Source organism: Fringilla coelebs (genome assembly GCF_963513975.1).
Source record: "Fringilla coelebs genome assembly, chromosome: 13".
Lineage (NCBI taxonomy): Eukaryota > Metazoa > Chordata > Aves > Passeriformes > Fringillidae > Fringilla > Fringilla coelebs.
The window spans coordinates 2,686,585-2,703,515 of record NC_140039.1 but is presented as its reverse complement, the minus strand read 5'-3'; the positions used below and the strand labels follow the sequence as shown (position 1 = coordinate 2,703,515).

Here is a 16,931-nt window from a genome sequence, read left to right as displayed (position 1 = left end):
TCACCAGCTTTTCCATATAAGCCATGTCATGATCCCAATCGAGAAGAGATAAAAGACCAGATCCATTTCTATGGTGTGCTGGGATCCCCCTCTGCCTTAGGGAATTGGGCACTGCAGGTGGGTCGGGGAAGGCCGTGGCAGCCAGATGGGAATGGACAAGGCCAAAGCTGCACAGGGGCCGGGGGAGCTCTGGGCTGGCTCCTGGTATCTCTCCACCCTCTTTGCAGGCCCTGTGACACATCACTGGAGTGGAAACAGGGGCTGCCCAGTGCCCATGGGGCTCTCTCCCTCCCCCAGAGGAAACCCTCCCTAAAGGCCTGGGGAAAACCATGCCCAGCGCTTCCCGGGGAGCAGGGAGCGCTGTCCCGGGACAGGGGAGCCAGGCTGCCGGCTCACCTGCTCCCCGCGCTGGCAGCGGAGCAGCCTGGGCAGCCCTGGCAGGCAGGGCCACGGCCAGGAGGAGCAGCAGGAAGAGGCGCAGAGCAAGGGCCATGGTGCCTTGCCCTCTGCCAGTCGTGCAGCTCTTGCTGCCACCGCTGTCCTGACACCGCTGTGCCAATGTCAGCAAGAGTTGTTCCACATTCAAACCTCCCCGATAATTATCCCGCTCCAAGACGAACAGACATTATCTATATCTATCTATCTGACAAAATAACTTCAGCTTTAAATAAAATCTCTTTATTTATCCTTTTGCTATGAAGTATTGGTTAGAAAGGAGTTTTATTTTATACAGTTACATATAGTAAAGACATTAAGTAATAGATGCTTTTAAGGTCTCAAATACTGAAACTGCAGCAAATTCCTCCCTGACTGACATTCATGAGTGCCTCCTGTCAGGGAGGGATCAGAAGGTCCTGTCCAGAGGGTGGGAGCAGATGTATGCCCTCTTCTCCAGGATCTGCTTTGCAGCTTTTTTAATGGAATCGTCCAGGTTTTCATCAGCATCTAAGGAGAAACAGAGAAAAGTCATTGAAGGGACCATAAAGAGCTGTTGTAAATTTCTTTCAAGAAGTGTTTTTGAATACAAATGCAAGAGTGAGTGCCAGGAAGAAAGTGAACATTCTCTTCTGAAAAAGACTGATTATTACAGACTGAGCTTCAGAGAGCCAATGCCCAACTGGTCAGTACTTCCCAAAGAGTCCAAATGCCTCATTTCTATCAGTTACTTCTCAGGAGTATATATATAAAATATAGATTTTATATTGCTCAATAAAGAGCCCTGGCAGTTTTCTTTAGCTGTGAAGAGACTGTTTTCAACAGGTTCCAGGTCTGCTGCTTGTTTGAACTAAAAACAGAGGAAAACTCTTCTGTTGGTCATATCCAACTCATCTTCTTTCAGTCACAGTCTGAAAGACAGAAGAGTCTAAGAGTTATTTTATAGAACTTACATTTTTCTAATTGAGCCATGGCATAATTATTCTTGAAGTACGCTTCTGTGCAGAAGATATTTGTAAGAAGCACCTGGAAAAGGAGTAAAACAGAGTTAAAAAATAGTGAATGAATTTCATAAAGAAAACCACGAAGAATAAACACAGTAATTTAAACTTCTCAAAGCCCCTTGATAATGGAGCCCTGAACCCCAGTCATGTGCAGTGCGGCCTCAGCTGTCCCCTTGAGGCCAGAACTGCCCAGGCTCAGGGCTGGGATGAGCCTGCACCCAAAACTGGCTCCAAGACTGATTGGGACTCAATGCAGAACAGGGCTCACACAAAGAGCAAAGGCCGAAGCCAAACCTTCCTCAGGTTGGATTTGTTTTAACACTGAACTGGAGCAAATTTGCTTGTCCTGTAATACCACTGTTGCCAAGAAACTTTACATGAGCTACTAAATAAGCACTGTCCTGTCCTGAACTGTGATGCTCAAACACTGTTGTGCTTATGTGTTACTATTAATGATTATATGGAAAGATCTTGGGAGGAACTGCATGGTGTTAACAGATTTGAGAGAACATGCAGAGTTTTAGTGAGGTTCTTAATGTCTGTGTATGTGTTAAAGAAGTATTTTAAATATGTTGAGAGTGTGCAGCTCAACAAGCAGAGCCCCTGAGAGGCTCCTGCACTCTGGCAGGTTTAGCCACATTCTGCTGCACTTTTATGGGAGAGTTTGCTGTAATTCCCCAGAGATGCAGCCTGCCTGCTCCCAGGAGCAGAGTCTGAGTGGGAATGGCTGGTGCTGAGGGACACTCACCTCGTGGTCGTGGTTCCTGAGCCCGATGCTGATGGAGCGGCTGGCCCGGGAGATGGCTGCTGTCATTGCATACAAATTAATCACCACATCTGCCACTCTCTTCAGCACCAGCTGCTCCTCCACTATTGTCTGGGAGAGTGAGAATCATTATCAGCTTGTGGTTTGTCAGTTCAAAACTTTAGCCAAATGTCACTGTCCATACTTTGTGTTTAGGTCCAGCTTTATTTTGCATAAACCAGTTCTAGCCTAGGTCAGAAATTATCATAGTTAGTTTTGGGTTTACTAAGCTGCATGTTTTAACAGTCTGCTTGTAAAATTGTAATATTGATGTGTGCCTTAAACCACTCTGCTAAATGCCTGCAGCAAGCAGAAGCATTTGTGCTTACAGGAGGAGAAGAAAACAACCAATTCACTGAGGATGCTGGTGCTTTGGTTTTGGTTCTAACAATGGAACTTTTCCATTACGAGTTACAGAATGTCAGTGTGTTTTCTCACTCCCAGTGAGAAGGTGTCATGTGAAGGAAGTGCTACTCCTGCCACCCTCAGTCCCCTGCAGCTTCCAGTGGGGCCCCACGGATAAACTATTCAGTAACTAAGACAACAGACAAAATAGTTACCTTGCCAAACCTACTTAGCAGGCCCCTGACTGTAGTTCCAAAATAATAAACATTTTCTTCAAGTTTCTTGGCATTCTCCTATAAAACAAAACACAAAATAGAACAATTTGAGTAGTCTTAGAAAAGCCACATACCCCCACCCCCTTTAAAGAGGACACTTGATTTTCTCTTTTTAAACACCTTGCTGCTGAAAGCCAGACAGGTACTACTCTTTCTATCAAACATCCATTAAAATTTTCTGGAGTTTACTCTTGATAACTTTCAGTATAGGCTTCAGTATAGCACACCCCTTGAAAAATATACCTTATCTTTTTGCTATTAACAGAACATTAATTTTTGGTCAGAAAAACCTTTTCCTAAGTGATTAAGCAAGTACATGTATCTGTAATTCACAGAAATTCTTACCTGAAACTCTGCTTCAATTAAACAGGAAAAACTCCTGTTTTGTAACTAGCCTTACAAGAAAGGGCAGCTATTACAGACACTTTAATATGGTGAAGGCTCAATTTATACAAATGATCCAAATGGATCTAAACCTGGATTTGGTATAAACACAGGCTGAGAGCAGTCTTCATCCTCTCTTGATACCTGGACAATAACTGTAGCACCCTGTCATGGTGCCAACATCTGCTTACCCTGGAAAATCTCACTGCCCCTAAGCACACATTTTGGTTTGCAAAAACAGGAGATGAAATTGTGGCAAGCAGCAAAAGGAACAAACGTGAGAGCTCAGCAGAGAGGCCCTTACCTGGAGGGTGGGATGCACCACCCCATGGTCACCTACAAGCCCCAGATCCACCTTCCTGCCCAGGGCACCCTGTAACTGGGTCAGGAACTCCCCCAGCGCCACTCCCACGTTTCCTTTCTTGACTGCTCTGAAATGTTGGGGAAAGAATGGCTGTTAAAAATAATTCCAGGAGGTTCAGACACAACCAGTTGGAATTCCAAATGCTTTAGCAAAATGCCTGCAGCTTGTCCATGAATTACCAAGTCCTGATCCATTACTGCAGTACTGTGAAGCCTGGAGAACAACTGTGGGGCCTTAAGAGTAATCAGCTGCTCTCAAAGACACCCACAAGGAATCTCAGAGACCAGTAACTCAATTTGCACAATGCAGCTGTTGTGCCAATACAACTTCATTCAGATACAAAATATTCATTACTGGTCTTGAAAGAAATAATTATAGCTTGTGTAAAAGTCCAAGATAAAATGCATAAAATGCTACAACTCCTAAATCTATGAACCATCCCATTAAAAAGACAAAGAACCCCTGTAACACTGAACTTTTACAGATAATAAATAGAAAATACTGCAGGTTGTCCCTGCAGTTTCTTCTCTTATCTATAAAGTTAGCTGATTCTGTTTAGTTTATTTAAAACTATTAACAGTAAATAAGAACATACTTAATTTTGTCAGTTAAGATCTTCCCTGCATGCTGCATCCCTGTCAGTGCAATGTACAATCTCAGGATTTCATTGGTTCCCTGGAAAAAGAAGAGAAAGTGAGACAGGTGGGTAACCAGAGTTTACAACAGTGAGTGTTTTCCAAGCACATCTGTTGTGCCCCTGTGCCCTTCCCCTGCTCTAATCCCCACGCATAAATTGCTGCCTTTTGCTTTATCTCAGTTTTAATTCTGATTTCATGGGGCATTGAAGAAGTCAAGCCCCTCATCATTAAACACACAAATATACCCCAATGAAAAAGAAACCAGACTAAATGCATTTTGATTAAACATGTTCTGCACTGTTCCAGTGAAGGAACATTTGAACAACTGTAGAACTTCTCAAAATGAACTGAGTTAAAATCAAGTCTGGCAGTGATTCTGATGTGCACACGATGAGTCACTGACAATCCAGCTTGGAAACAGAACAAGCTTCAGAACCAAAATTTCTTTTAATTTAAATGCCCATCAATAAGTTAATTCAATGTCTAAGTTGATCTTTTATGAGTTTCCCTGCTTCACTTGTGAGAAGCACACAAGAGGAAAGGTCCCTGCTGTAACTCACACTGTGTCAGTCCGTAAAAGCCATCATAGTTTATTTTATTACAGGGAACTACTGTTGATATTCCAAAGAAAACAAGCTTAGTCCTGCAGTCTTACTGTTACAGACTTTGCAGCTGAAGGAACAAAGTTCTGGTCAATCAAACCTTCAGGTTTCTGCTCACCTTCATAGGAGGTGTGAACTGCAGTTTTCAGTAAAAAGGAGATCCTGGTACTTGCCTCAAAGATGAGCAGGATCCTGGTGTCCCTGAGGTAGCGCTCGTAGGGATAATCCTTCATGTAGCCAAGGCCTCCAAGGATCTGCAGAGCCTCACTCACACACGCCCAGGCACCTTCAGAGCTGAACACCTGCCATGGAACACGTTTGATCACAGTGAGTAGATAATAAATCAGCAATAAACACAGGATGCCCTGCTCTGGGGCTGTATCCACAGGACACTGCTGCAGTGTTTTCTGTGCCTTGCACCAGTCCTAGAACTGTGTCCCTGCAGCTCAGGGGGTTGTCAAATTCAGTGATGCAATGCACAGGGCACTCTCCAGAAGGGCACGTTCCAGGGACAGGGGCAGCCCCACACGGGCAGAGCAGCTGCAGCTGCTTGGCTGGAACCCAGAGCAGGAGTTTTCTGCAGTGACCATGAGGGACACCCTGGCAGCCACAGCCTGGATATTCCACAGGGTTTGTTGTGCCACCAGCTCCCTGGGAAAGCTGGCACAGCAGCAGCTTGGCCAGGCTGGCAGCTGGAGTGTAACTGAGTGTTCCTGTGCTCGTGTGAGGCCTCCTCAGACCCCAGCTCAGGGGCTGTGACATTCCCAACCTGTTCCCTGCAGGTTCTATTTTGCACAAGTCTGAGCTTATGGGATACAGACAGAACAGTATCTGTCATTTCACCTGGCTGCAGTGCTTCTCTGTGTCTAAATGCAGCCCTGATCTCTCAGCCCTCTGCAGCCTGAACACTGAGCCCTTTCCCAGCCCTGGTTACCTTGACCATGGCAGCCTCCACAGAGCAGTCAGGGAAGCCTGGCTTGTCCATCATCCCTGCAGTCAGGTAAGCCATGCTCTCCATCACGTAGGCTTTCACAGCCATCAAACAAAACTTCTCCTACCACACAGCAAAGGGAGGAATCATACAGAAATTCAGATTCAAAAGTCCACAAACAATCCTCAAACTTTAAAAAACCTGAAGTTTTTATATGTTTTACATAATCAAATTAATCAATCAATAAAAAGTACCACTTCAAAACAACAAATAAAAAATACTTTTATACATTTATCGTTCTGGACATTTAAAAGATCGGTGTACAGAAGTCAGCACCAGGTTCACACAGATTTCTAGCAAATCCTTTAAACCAGTACAGCCAAAATACCCCCAATGCAATCTATGTCCCGGCACTTAGCACAGAGATTTAGGTGTTTCATTTTTTGTTACCTGAATTAATCCAAACTGGCTCAGTTTCTTATTGAATTGTTTCCTGGTGCAAGCATACTCTGATGTCTGTTCTTTAAAGAAAGAAAAACAAATCCATCTCAGAAGGGCTGTGACAGACCATTCCAGCTGCTGGTGTCCTTCCCTGGATGGTGACACTCCAGTCTATGCCCAGGAGCCCCCAGGCTGTTCCAGAAGCAGCACTTTGTGAAAATCACCCTCACACTGATGGTGTTGATCAAGTCTGGGACCAGCCTGTCAAAGGCTTTTGAACCAGAGGTGTGAACTTGTACTCTTAGAGAAGTAATCAGTTTTGGTGCTAATTGATTGGAGAGACTTCTGTTACTGTTTTGGCCAATTATTGGCAGGAAGCAGTTTTAGTCCTAATTACTGTGTGCAGCTTTGAGCCAGTTATTCAGGTGGGAGGTTCTAGGGGAGATTACACCTTCTAAAAGCAATAGTACAGAAGTTTTTTTCTTGGGAAGAACATTTTACCTCAAGGAAGTCCAACACAGGCAATAACCTTCCACTCTATGAACTGAACCTACACTCTACAAAAGGAAAAACCTTTATTTCAAAACCTCTACAAGCAGGCTTCTAATAACTATTTTTCAAAACCATATATTAGTGTTTTAAAGATTTCAAAGCATGTTATGACAAGGTCAAGACTCCTGTTCCCACTCTGAATGTCCTGCATGACCTGCCTCAGGCAGAGCAGTTTCTGCTGGCACCCAGCCATGCAGAGCACCCAATTCACCCACCTATCAACTTCTTAATCATTCCAGCAGATGCACTGCCCATGCTAAATCTTCCACTGTTGAGGACATTCATGGCAACCTGTGAAGAAACAGATGGGGTTTAGGCCACATTCTCCTTAGGCCACTCTGGTCACTGCTTCCTGCTTCAGTGTTCCCTGGATTACACTCCTCACTAGGACACACTGCCAGATCTGGGAAGTGCTCTCACATCAGCCACCACAGCTCTCAGCATCCCAAGGAAAATGCTTCAAAATTGGGCTTTTCCTGCCACCCATTACATCCAATTTTATATCTGAAGTAGATGATCCAGTGACTTGGAAATAATCTCTATTCTAATTACATGAAGGTAAAATGTAGATAAAAATGCATTTATCTGCAGCTGGTAAACAACATTCCAGCTGGACAGCACTGTTCCAGTTTATGAGATGAAGAAGAAAACCACAATATATCTCCCTGCAGCTCAGCTGACCTGTGATGGCTGCTCTCTGCCTCAGATGCCTTTCAGCAACACACCACAGAAGGGACAAGAATGGAGGTGTAGAAATGAAATACAGACCAATAATGTACAAAAATAGATTCTGGAGTCTGGTGTCTGTAGTGTTGTTTCTCAACATGGGTGACTCAGGTCAAAGCCAGTTATGAAAGAAGTCACTGTCCCATATTTTAACTTGTCAGGAAGACACCATAACAATCTTCATCTCTACTACATTAAGGAAAATTACTTAATTTAGCATTTAGGCCTTGTCTTGCCTGCTACAGCAGGAGTAGGAGTAGGAAATGGAGAAGGAGTAAGAGCAGTTTTGCAAACACCCAGGTCACACTCTCAGAGAAAAGCTACACAGCAAGGCCACCTGTGGTTTTCTCTCCTGGGGTCCTGCCAGCATTTCCTTTGGAGAGGCAGCTGACAGCCAGGGCACCTTGGAGCCGGGCATGCCTCCAGCACTCCCTGTGACACTCACTGCTCTGTCTCCCTTCCCACATGCTGCTGCGGCACCAGCAGAGAACATGTCCCCCACTCAGGGCAGAGGGGCAGCTGAAGTCACTCCCTTTTCTGAGGGGACACCACGAAAAACAACCAAAAGCCCAGTGAGAAAAAACCCAGAAATCTGAGGTGATGGCACACTGTGCACTGTCCAGTGACACCAATTTACAGATCAGTGGGGAACCTGTCCTCCTGTACCCTGCAGTGTGGCAGTGCTCACACCACCCACGAGGAAACCAGCACAGGGGGAAACAGCCTCCTTCAGGCTTCTACAAATCACCAATAGTTATTCTCTACTGCTTACCTTAAATCCCCCTCCAACTTCTCCAATTACATTCTCTATAGGCACTTTGGTGTTTTCAAAATGTACTTCACAGGCTGAAACACAGAATTAACACCTGATCAAATATGACACAGAAATATTTAAAGACATTCAAGAACTTAAGTCACTATTTGTAGCAAGAAATTAAGTCTTCCTAATGCACTGTTTATGACAGAATTATACATGCTTTGCCAAAGAAGTTAGAATCTGGGAAAAGGCTGTAGTTGATCACCAAAAATATTATGAACATACACTGTGTAAACAGAGAACTACAGTTTGGTCTTTATTTTTAGTTCTAAGGAGCTGACTGAACAGTCACCAAGACGGTGAAAAGATGCAATCATTACAAAGCTTAGAAGAGGTGAAGAAAGTGGAAAATAGATTCAATCTCTTGGACACTGAACCTCCTGAGTAATTTCTTTCACTGCACAGTGAATGAGCTCCACAAAATGGATTTCTTATTTCACACCCTGTGTCAGGAAGGACTCCTAGGAAAAGCCAGCTAAAGAAACATGAAACTTATACTGTAACATGGAATAGGTATTGATTTGCCTCTGAATTCAGATGATCCAACCAAAATAAAACCTTAAACTATTAAACTATTTCTGCTAAAAATTTTAGGTGGTTCTTACTGTTGGAGCCTCGAATGCCCAGTTTATCCTCGGGCTTGCCGTGGCTGACACCCCCGAAGTCCCGCTCCACGATGAAAGCAGTGATTTTATCCTCCACCTGCCCGTCCTTGCCCACAATCTCTGTCCTGGCAAACACTGTGAAAATACTGGCCAGGCCACCATTGGAGATCCAGACCTGTTTTGAGAGAGGGAAGATGTGTAAGAAATGTAACTGTGCTGATTTTGTGAGCACAGCTCTCCCGGGTTTTGTAATAGGCTGAGCAAAGAACAGAGTGCTGAAAAAATTGCTGCTCCTTCCCTTCAGTTCTAATGAGGGTCTGCTCCCAGTGGGAGCACATTTCTGAGGAGAGCTGACCACAGGTGCTAAGTTTAGAGCAACTTTAAAACCAGAATGTAGTACCAATATGCATTAAATTAAAATCCCCAGTGCATTTCCACAAAAGCTGGTACATCCTGCTGCTGATGGCACGTGATACAGGGGCAACGCAGACTGGGCAAACCCTGTGCCCAAAAATTAACTCTGCTGAGAAATTCTCTGATCAGCCTCTCCCCCAGAGTGGGTTTCCTCACACCACAAATGTATCAACATTGCATCCAATACTGCTGAACCCAGGACATCTCTGATTTCTTCAAGACTGGCTTTTGTCACTGTTTCTTTTAACAGAAAGGTTCCAAGCAGCCCTATTTCTAATTAAATATCAAGTTCTCTTTTAAAATCTAGCCTGAAGAATGAAGAGATGCCAAATACAGGTTTAAGTTTCCTTTTACCTAAGCTGTCATGGAGGGGGCTGATTTACTAACCAGTCCTCCCTGAAGCTGAACACACAAGTGGGCAATAGAGAAGGAACCTGGGGTAGTTTTCTATTTTTCTTATCAGGAGTTTAATGCAGTAATTCTCTAACAATAATTTTCTGTTCCTTTTGTGCCTAAACCAACAGGGGTTATCTTTTTGACAGGGTCTTTCTCCTCTAGCTTGGAAATCTCCCAATTCCAGATGGAGGCAAAGACAAGGACACTTCCTACACTTGTAACAAACTCCTTTCCTGTTCCCAGTCTGTGAGTGGGTACCTTGGAGCCATTTAACAGGAAGTGTTTCCCATCTTCACTCAGGGTTGCTCTTGTCTGGATGGATGCAGCATCACTCCCACTAGAAAACAAACAAGTTATTAATGTTTAAAGAAGTAAACATACTTTAAAAAACCAAAACTGCACATTCCCCCTCTTCCCATTCTGCGAAAAGGAGGTGGTCTTAAATAGCAGTATATCAATTTTAGCTTTTAACTAACAAGGAAACTCACTAGATTGAACAGCTCTAAAAGTTACCTGAGGGGACATTTCTTCTCATTACCATGTTATCAGGGTTATAACCTGACCAGAATGTGCAGAATGCCACAACAGCAGCATTTTGGAGCTACACTTTGAGCTATGTGAACACACAGTGAGCCTCTCACTTAAGTGACACCAAAAATTCTCCCTTTTGTTTTTGGTAGCTCCTTCAAAATAGGCTTTTATATTTTGAATAAGAACTGAAAGCATCCTAGAACAGTCACAGCATGTTATTTCTGACGTAGCACAAAGCATCCTTTCAATTCATGGAAGAAATGAAGTAAATGAATTCCTGGGATGGGAACAACAAGAGTCAGGGATTTCAAGAAGCATGTTGGGTAAAAAGTAATTGGAGTGCTTCTTTAAAAACTAAAACTAAACCACAGATTTAAATACTGAAGCCATGGGCCCCAAATAATGAAGATTCAAGGTATGAAGCCATGCAGCTAAGGCAGTGAGCCCCCTGTGGAGCTGGGGGGCAGCAGCACCTGCCGGGCTCGGTGAGGCAGAAGGCAGCAATGTGCTCCCCCGAGGCCAGGCGGGGCAGGTACTTGGCCTTCTGCTCCTCGGTGCCAGCTATGAGGATCCCCTGCAGAAACAAGCACAGGAAACTTTGCAGCAACACCCTGTGGGAAAAGAGAGGGAGCTGAGAAGCTCCAGCATGTTCAGCAAGCTTCATTTGCAAGTATTATGGCACAGCAAGAGATAGTTTAATAAACAGACTGTATTATTTGTCAGTTGTTAAAATATTTTTTTCATTAGCATTCTCTGCTCAATTCCACGAGGAATTTTCTCTTGCTGTAACAAACTGAGTGTGATTTCAGGCTTCCCTCTGCCATCCATCCACCACTAAAAGGTAAATACCTATGGCTGTATTCAAGTTCAAAATTGACACACGCTCTCAGATGAATTATCTCCTCCAGGTCCCCCAACATGCAGCCCCAGCCAGCCAGCCAAAGTTGCTCTCTTCTGAATTCTTTCCTTCCTCATCACCTGAGGCCCCCTGATACTCTATTTCAATTCTATTTATTCTAGCTACTTTAAACAAGTTTGGTCAATTTAAAAAAACCCAACAACTTGGACTCATTTCAAGTTGTTTCCCTAAGAATAATTATCCTAATAGTAACTTTCATGTCTGCTTGCTATCCAGCCTTTCTGTCTTACACTGAACCAGGGGCAGAGGCTGCTGGGGACACCAACAACCTGATTTATGCTTCCCCAGTAATTCTGATTTTCTCCCTCCAAGCCCCACATTTTTCACTCCACCTTTTCCATGCAATCTGTGCAGAATCCTGGCCCCAGAGCAGCAGCATTACCTTCAGTCCAATGGCCTGATGAGCAGCCAGGGTCACTGCAATGGAGCCATCCAGGGAGGTGATTTCTCCCAGACGTGCATACATGGTGTTTGACAGGCCCAGCCCACCTGAAACAGGCACCAGGTTTTATTTAAGTACATTTTTTGTTCTCCACCCCCTCCAAAAAATGAATTTCAAGCACAGAAATGCAGGAAGGTAGCAGCTTTAACTGGAGAGCTACAAAAGTGGCACAAAATGCACCCCTAAATGCTCTGGGTGCTCTTCTGTGGCACTTACTCACCATATTCCTCTGGAATCTGCATGCCAAAGAGACCCAGGTCCTTCAGTCCTTGTAAGGTTTCAGGTGGGATTTTTGCATCTTGATCGATTTTCTTCGAGTCCACTACAAACACAGAATTTTTCTCATTTAACACTGTGTTTCTCAGTGCCCAGGGCAGCTGGGAGGTTGCAGGGTTCCCCCAGCAGGGCCAAGGTCACTCATGAGACTTCTCATCCCCAGCTCCACTAGAATTTCTTCCTTCTAGCTTCAGCCTGATTCTCCTGTTTGTCCTCACGACATATTCAGGAAAAAGACTTGGAAGTGGGAAAAATCCAGCATTTATTTCATTTTCTCAAACATTTCTACTGGTTCTGCATGCCAGCAGATTCCAAGACTGTAACAAGCAAATCATTTCCAGGATTTTCTATCTGAACCAAGTCTAGGTCGTGAATACAAGAAAATAGAAAACAAACATAAATGAGGTAATTAGAAAACCTTGCTCTTGGGAGTTTTTAGATTCTTGGGGGATTAAGAGAGCTGTTCTGTACCAGGGCAGTGAGAACAAACAGGAATCCTATTTTCTCCAGACTCCATAATTTGACCCTTTTATTCCTCCCCTAAACATCAGGTTGTTTACTCCATAAATCATGTTCCCCCACAGAGCAAAGAATTAAAGAATATAATTTGAATAAATTCTTTATTTACTGTCAGTGAGCAACACTACAGTTTTACAGTTAAAATCACCTGGATCTCACAAATTGTGATGTGTGACAATGACTGGCTTCTCCAGACTCCTACAGTGTTTGGAAAACCTCTGTCAATGGGAAGTCTGAGTCAATGCTGTTAAACTGTCCCAAAAATTGCTGTCTGTGCAAACCAGTGTTCTGCATTGCTCTGCAATTGGCTTATCCATGGCAGCACTACTGGAAGGAACACCCTGCAATGCTCTCAGGAATGCAGATGGGTAATAAGGCCTTTCCCAAATAGAATTATTACTCCAACGCTGAAAAAACAGAACTGCTTTTGATTTTTCATAACTCCTCAATGAGCCAGCATTTTTGAGTATCTCTGCTGCATTTTGCCACAGTTGGTTTTAGCAGAGTAGGACAGTTTAAAAGTTCTAGGAACTAGAACTAGGGAAAAAAAATCACAACATATGAAGTGGTTAGAAACACAATTCAGCTGAGCTAAACCAATTTCAAATCCTATCTTTATCCCAGAATTCTTTTACACCCTTGGTTTTTTTCCTGTTTTGGAGATTTAATTTTTCTGATCAGCACCAAAATACTTCCCAAAAAAGCCATAAAGGGACATGCCATAGAATCAGCATCACTATGTGAGCAGTAATAAATGTATAAACTAATTTAAATGTTTTAAGTATAATAATCTTATTCAACTGCTACAGCTAAATAATTTTGTAATCACTAAATCACTTGCATGGATAAAAACACAATAACATACCTTCTTCATTGAAGAACTTTTCAATAGGTCCCACAAACTGTTTGATTTCTGCCAGTTCTTCATTGCTAATTTCTGGGTAAGGAAAAACTTCTTCCTAAAATAGGAGAATTATTTGATAATTTTTAATACACGAACCATGCAGTAGAAATAAAAATCATGGGAGATACGCCTTGCAAAGACTCTAAAACATTGTGCAAATTAAGAGTTGTGGAAAATGTTCTGAAACAGAAACAAAGCTCCCCAGGACCCAACTTTATTACACCCCAAAACCAGACCAGAGGGTGTTAGCTGAACAACAGAAACATGAGGGAGAAATCGAGAGATCTTTTAAGAACTCCAAAGACCCCAAAATCCTTCATCACCCATGAGCTTTAAGCCTATTTAGGGATTGATAAAAAATGAGTTTAATGTTTACAAAGCTCAGTGAACACTGTACCTTGCAAACACCTGGCACGTTTCACCTGTTAATGCCTGGAGGACAAAGGTGAGTGAGTCCCACCACTCCTTATCATCCCCAGGGTGTTCTGGCCATGAACTGGGAGCAGCACAGCCTGACAGGTTTGAATTGGTAAAAAATCCAAGCAAGGAACACAAGGAGTGGGAAGCTACGTGAGAAGCACACTTCTGATTTTTACTGCCTTTCCCCTTTCAAACAGAAGAATTTATCTCTGTCCACACAAATCTGTTCATGATACTCTGAGCAATAATATCAGCGTCAAAAATTCAGGAGCTGGGAAATGCTAGAGGTTTTCAGAAAGCTGTTGTGTTGAAATGTGAGAGAAAAAACACCCCTGTGAGGGGTGAACCCCCTGAAGAGGGGTTTAACACAGTGGAGCCTGAGTGCTGCCTGTTGTAACACCTTACATGACAAGCTCCATTGCAAGAGACTTTACTGCTCAACTCATTTCAGTGGATTTGAGTTATTCCTTCTTTTCCTTTACTTCAACCTGCAACCCCTGATAAATGCACACTCTAAGCCTTGCAGTAACAAACTCTACTTATACAGCGTTCTATCTCAGACTTTAACTTCTTTGTCCAGAGGCATCTCAAGGCACCACAAGAACTTCAATCCTTCCTTTTAAAACTGTAGGCAGAGATTTACATGCAGCCTCGATCCTTGAAGTACAGCCAGAGGATGAAGCGCTCCAAGTTGGGCGGCGTGCCCAGAGAGGGAGCCCAGAGAGACGCGTGTGCGCAGGGACCGGCGGGGCTGGCGGGCACGGGGGGAGCGCAGCTCTCGGCCTGACGGCTCTCTGGGTCACTCTGAGTTCTATCGCGTGTTTTGTGTGCAAAGGGTCCCTTCAGTTGACCCGGCTGCAGCTGAAGGGCACCGGGACACACAGAGACGCCTCTCGTCCCTCCGTGCCAGGGCAGGGAGCTCTGCAGGGCACCGGGCCGAGCTGGGCACACGGGCTGCGGGACAGCCAGGCCGGGGCCGGCCCTGCCGTGGGCTCACACCAAGGCCCGCAGCCCCGGGCTGGGATGAGCAGGGGACGAGCAGCTGGAAAAGGCCCTGGCGGTGCTGCGGACGAGCCCAGGCGGGCGATATGTGTGCCAGCCCCGCCGCGCCCTCCGCGCTGTCCGCCGGAGAAAGGGCAGCGACCCCCGGGCACGGCCGGCCCCGGCCCGCCCCCATGGCCACCCGCATGCCCGCGGACCCACCTTGCGCAGGGCGCCGAGGAACAGCTCCTTGGCGAAGGCACGGCGGGGCGCGGCCGTGTGCAGCCCGCGGGCTGTGGGGCCGGCCCGGGCCCGGGGCCGGGCGGATCGCAGGGCCCGCAGCAGCAGCAGCACCGCGCTCATGGCCGCGCTCGGCGCTCCGTGACGGCGCCGCCGAGCGCTCGGCCCGCCCCGGGGCGGAGCACGGGGCGCTGCCCCACGGTCCCACAGCCTCCCCGGGCGGCGCTTCGCTCGCAGCGACCGCGGGGACGGGGACACCCCGTCGGGGCTTGTCTCACCGGCCCCGGGGCGGACACGGCCCCACAGCCCCAGGGCCCCACGGGGCGGCGCCTCGCTCGCAGGGCCCGCGGGCGCGGCAGTAGCGCCGCTCACGGCTTCTCCCGCCTGGGCCCGGGTCCGGTTCCGGTTCGGGCCGCGGTGCCCTCCCCGGCCCGGCAGCTCCTGCCTGAGCCGCACCGTGCCACCGGGAAACAGCTCTTGGTGCATCCAGGGTGCCTTTGAATGGCGTTCCTGAAGCGAAAGCAGCGGCGCGGGCCAGGCGGGGAGCAGCGCCTCAGGCAGCGATCGCTGCATCCCCGCCTGGAGCTGCGCGATACGCTGCGCTGCAAACCGCTCGTGGAAATCGCCCCAAAACCTCCTAAATCCAAGCCTAACTGTCAGGAGCCGGAGCAGGATGGTGTGGGCAGCTCCAGCCTTCCCCTGAGCGGCCCCGCACTCCTGCAGCCCTTTCCACACATAAACAAGTGTCCAAGGCCTGTCTGCTCACTGTGCCCTGCCGTGAGCGCTGCCCTGCACCCCCTTTACCCCTTCGCTTTCCCTGCTATCCCTCTGGCAACAGCTTTTGCCTTTTTAAAAAACCTGGGTGCCAAAACCGTGTGAAATTACTGATATTCAGTGAAATCTGGCTGAGAAGCACTCCCTGCTCCCCTTCTGCTGAGAGGTCACGGTCAGGTTTGTGGCGCCGTCACCCCACAGCCGCTGCCTCACCTGCAGGTGGCTGGCACTGCTCACCGACACAGAAGGGCTTTCTGCCTGCTGAGCTTCGTTTACTCAAGGGTAGAATTAATTCATTTGAACTATTTCTTTCAGATAAAATAAGCCCTCTAAAAGCTGCTGCTACTGTCTCATTTTAAGCATCTCCATGTCCACCTGCCTTCACTTTGCTTTGGTCTGTGTGGAACTGCAGAATGGGACAAAATTGCATTTGCAAAAAGAACAAGTAAACACAGGCTTAATGAACTCACTTATTTTGCTTGCTTTGCTTATGACGTGTAAAATGAAAAGCCTTTAATTTTGTATCCCAAATGAATGGCCATGTTGGTTGCCTCTCGACTGTACTGCAAGTAAAGAACAAGAAGGGCTGAGAGTGAGGGATCAGGAAAAGGTAGCAATGTGCTCAGCTCTAGTTAAGTGACATTATTCTGCTTCTTTTTGTTTTGAAGGGTGGAAAAGCAAGAGGCGATGTCTAATCCTACCAGGCAGGAAACAATGGGTGGGGAACGCTGAGCTGGGTGCAGCACTGGCAATCTTTGGGGTGCAGTGATGAGGTGTCAGTGCCTCCAGAGGGAATCCACAGGTGGTTGATGGTATGGATAGAAGGGGAAAAGCCTCAGCCTCGTGACACGTGGGGTTAATGGGGCAGAGCCACACCATGTCCCTCTGAGGGGACCTGGGTGGCACTGCCACACCAGTGCCACATCCCAGATCTGGGCAGGAGATGTAAAAATGGTAAAAAAAAGTGGGTTTTTTTTAATCTTCCTGGGGGTCAGGAGACGTGTAAGTCCCACAACACCTCCCAACTGATGAAAGGGCTGAACTGAGGCCACCCTCTCCTGAGACAAGTCAAGCAGGTTCTGGTGATGTAGGGGTGATGTGGCAGCTTGAAAGAAAGGATAAACAGAGCATGGTACAAACTGCTTGAAGAAAATGATCCAAAGAGAGAAAACAAGGCTGGGCAGTTGGGAA

The 16,931-nt window shown here is 46.1% G+C and overlaps 1 protein-coding gene across 1 annotated transcript; it reads right to left on the bottom strand.

The window, feature by feature from the left end:
• Window positions 1-662: 662 nt before the first annotated feature.
• ACAD9 (acyl-CoA dehydrogenase family member 9) lies at window positions 663-15,158 on the bottom strand. The gene is made up of 18 exons (XM_084214280.1): window positions 14,949-15,158; window positions 13,287-13,380; window positions 11,847-11,948; window positions 11,567-11,673; window positions 10,739-10,839; window positions 9,993-10,071; window positions 8,925-9,099; window positions 8,275-8,348; window positions 6,992-7,067; window positions 6,234-6,304; window positions 5,787-5,906; window positions 5,026-5,154; window positions 4,208-4,287; window positions 3,553-3,679; window positions 2,805-2,882; window positions 2,188-2,316; window positions 1,389-1,461; window positions 663-945 (listed from the first exon to the last, which is right to left on the bottom strand). The coding sequence occupies exons 1-18, from the start codon at window positions 15,087-15,089 to the stop codon at window positions 845-847; spliced, it is 1,857 nt and encodes a 618-aa protein (XP_084070406.1). The 5' UTR covers window positions 15,090-15,158; the 3' UTR covers window positions 663-844.
• Window positions 15,159-16,931: the final 1,773 nt, after the last annotated feature.

Bases quoted from the DNA above. Each gene is read 5' to 3' on its own strand.
- ACAD9 (XM_084214280.1), bottom strand. From the start codon at position 15,089: ATGAGCGCGGTGCTGCTGCTGCTGCGGGCCCTGCGATCCGCCCGGCCC. The intron at 5,907-6,233 runs GTAACAAAAAAT...GCTGTGTGGTAG, and splicing joins GCCAGTTTGGATTAATTCAG to GAGAAGTTTTGTTTGATGGC. The intron at 1,462-2,187 runs GTGAGTGTCCCT...CTCCTTTTCCAG, and splicing joins TCAGGAACCACGACCACGAG to GTGCTTCTTACAAATATCTT.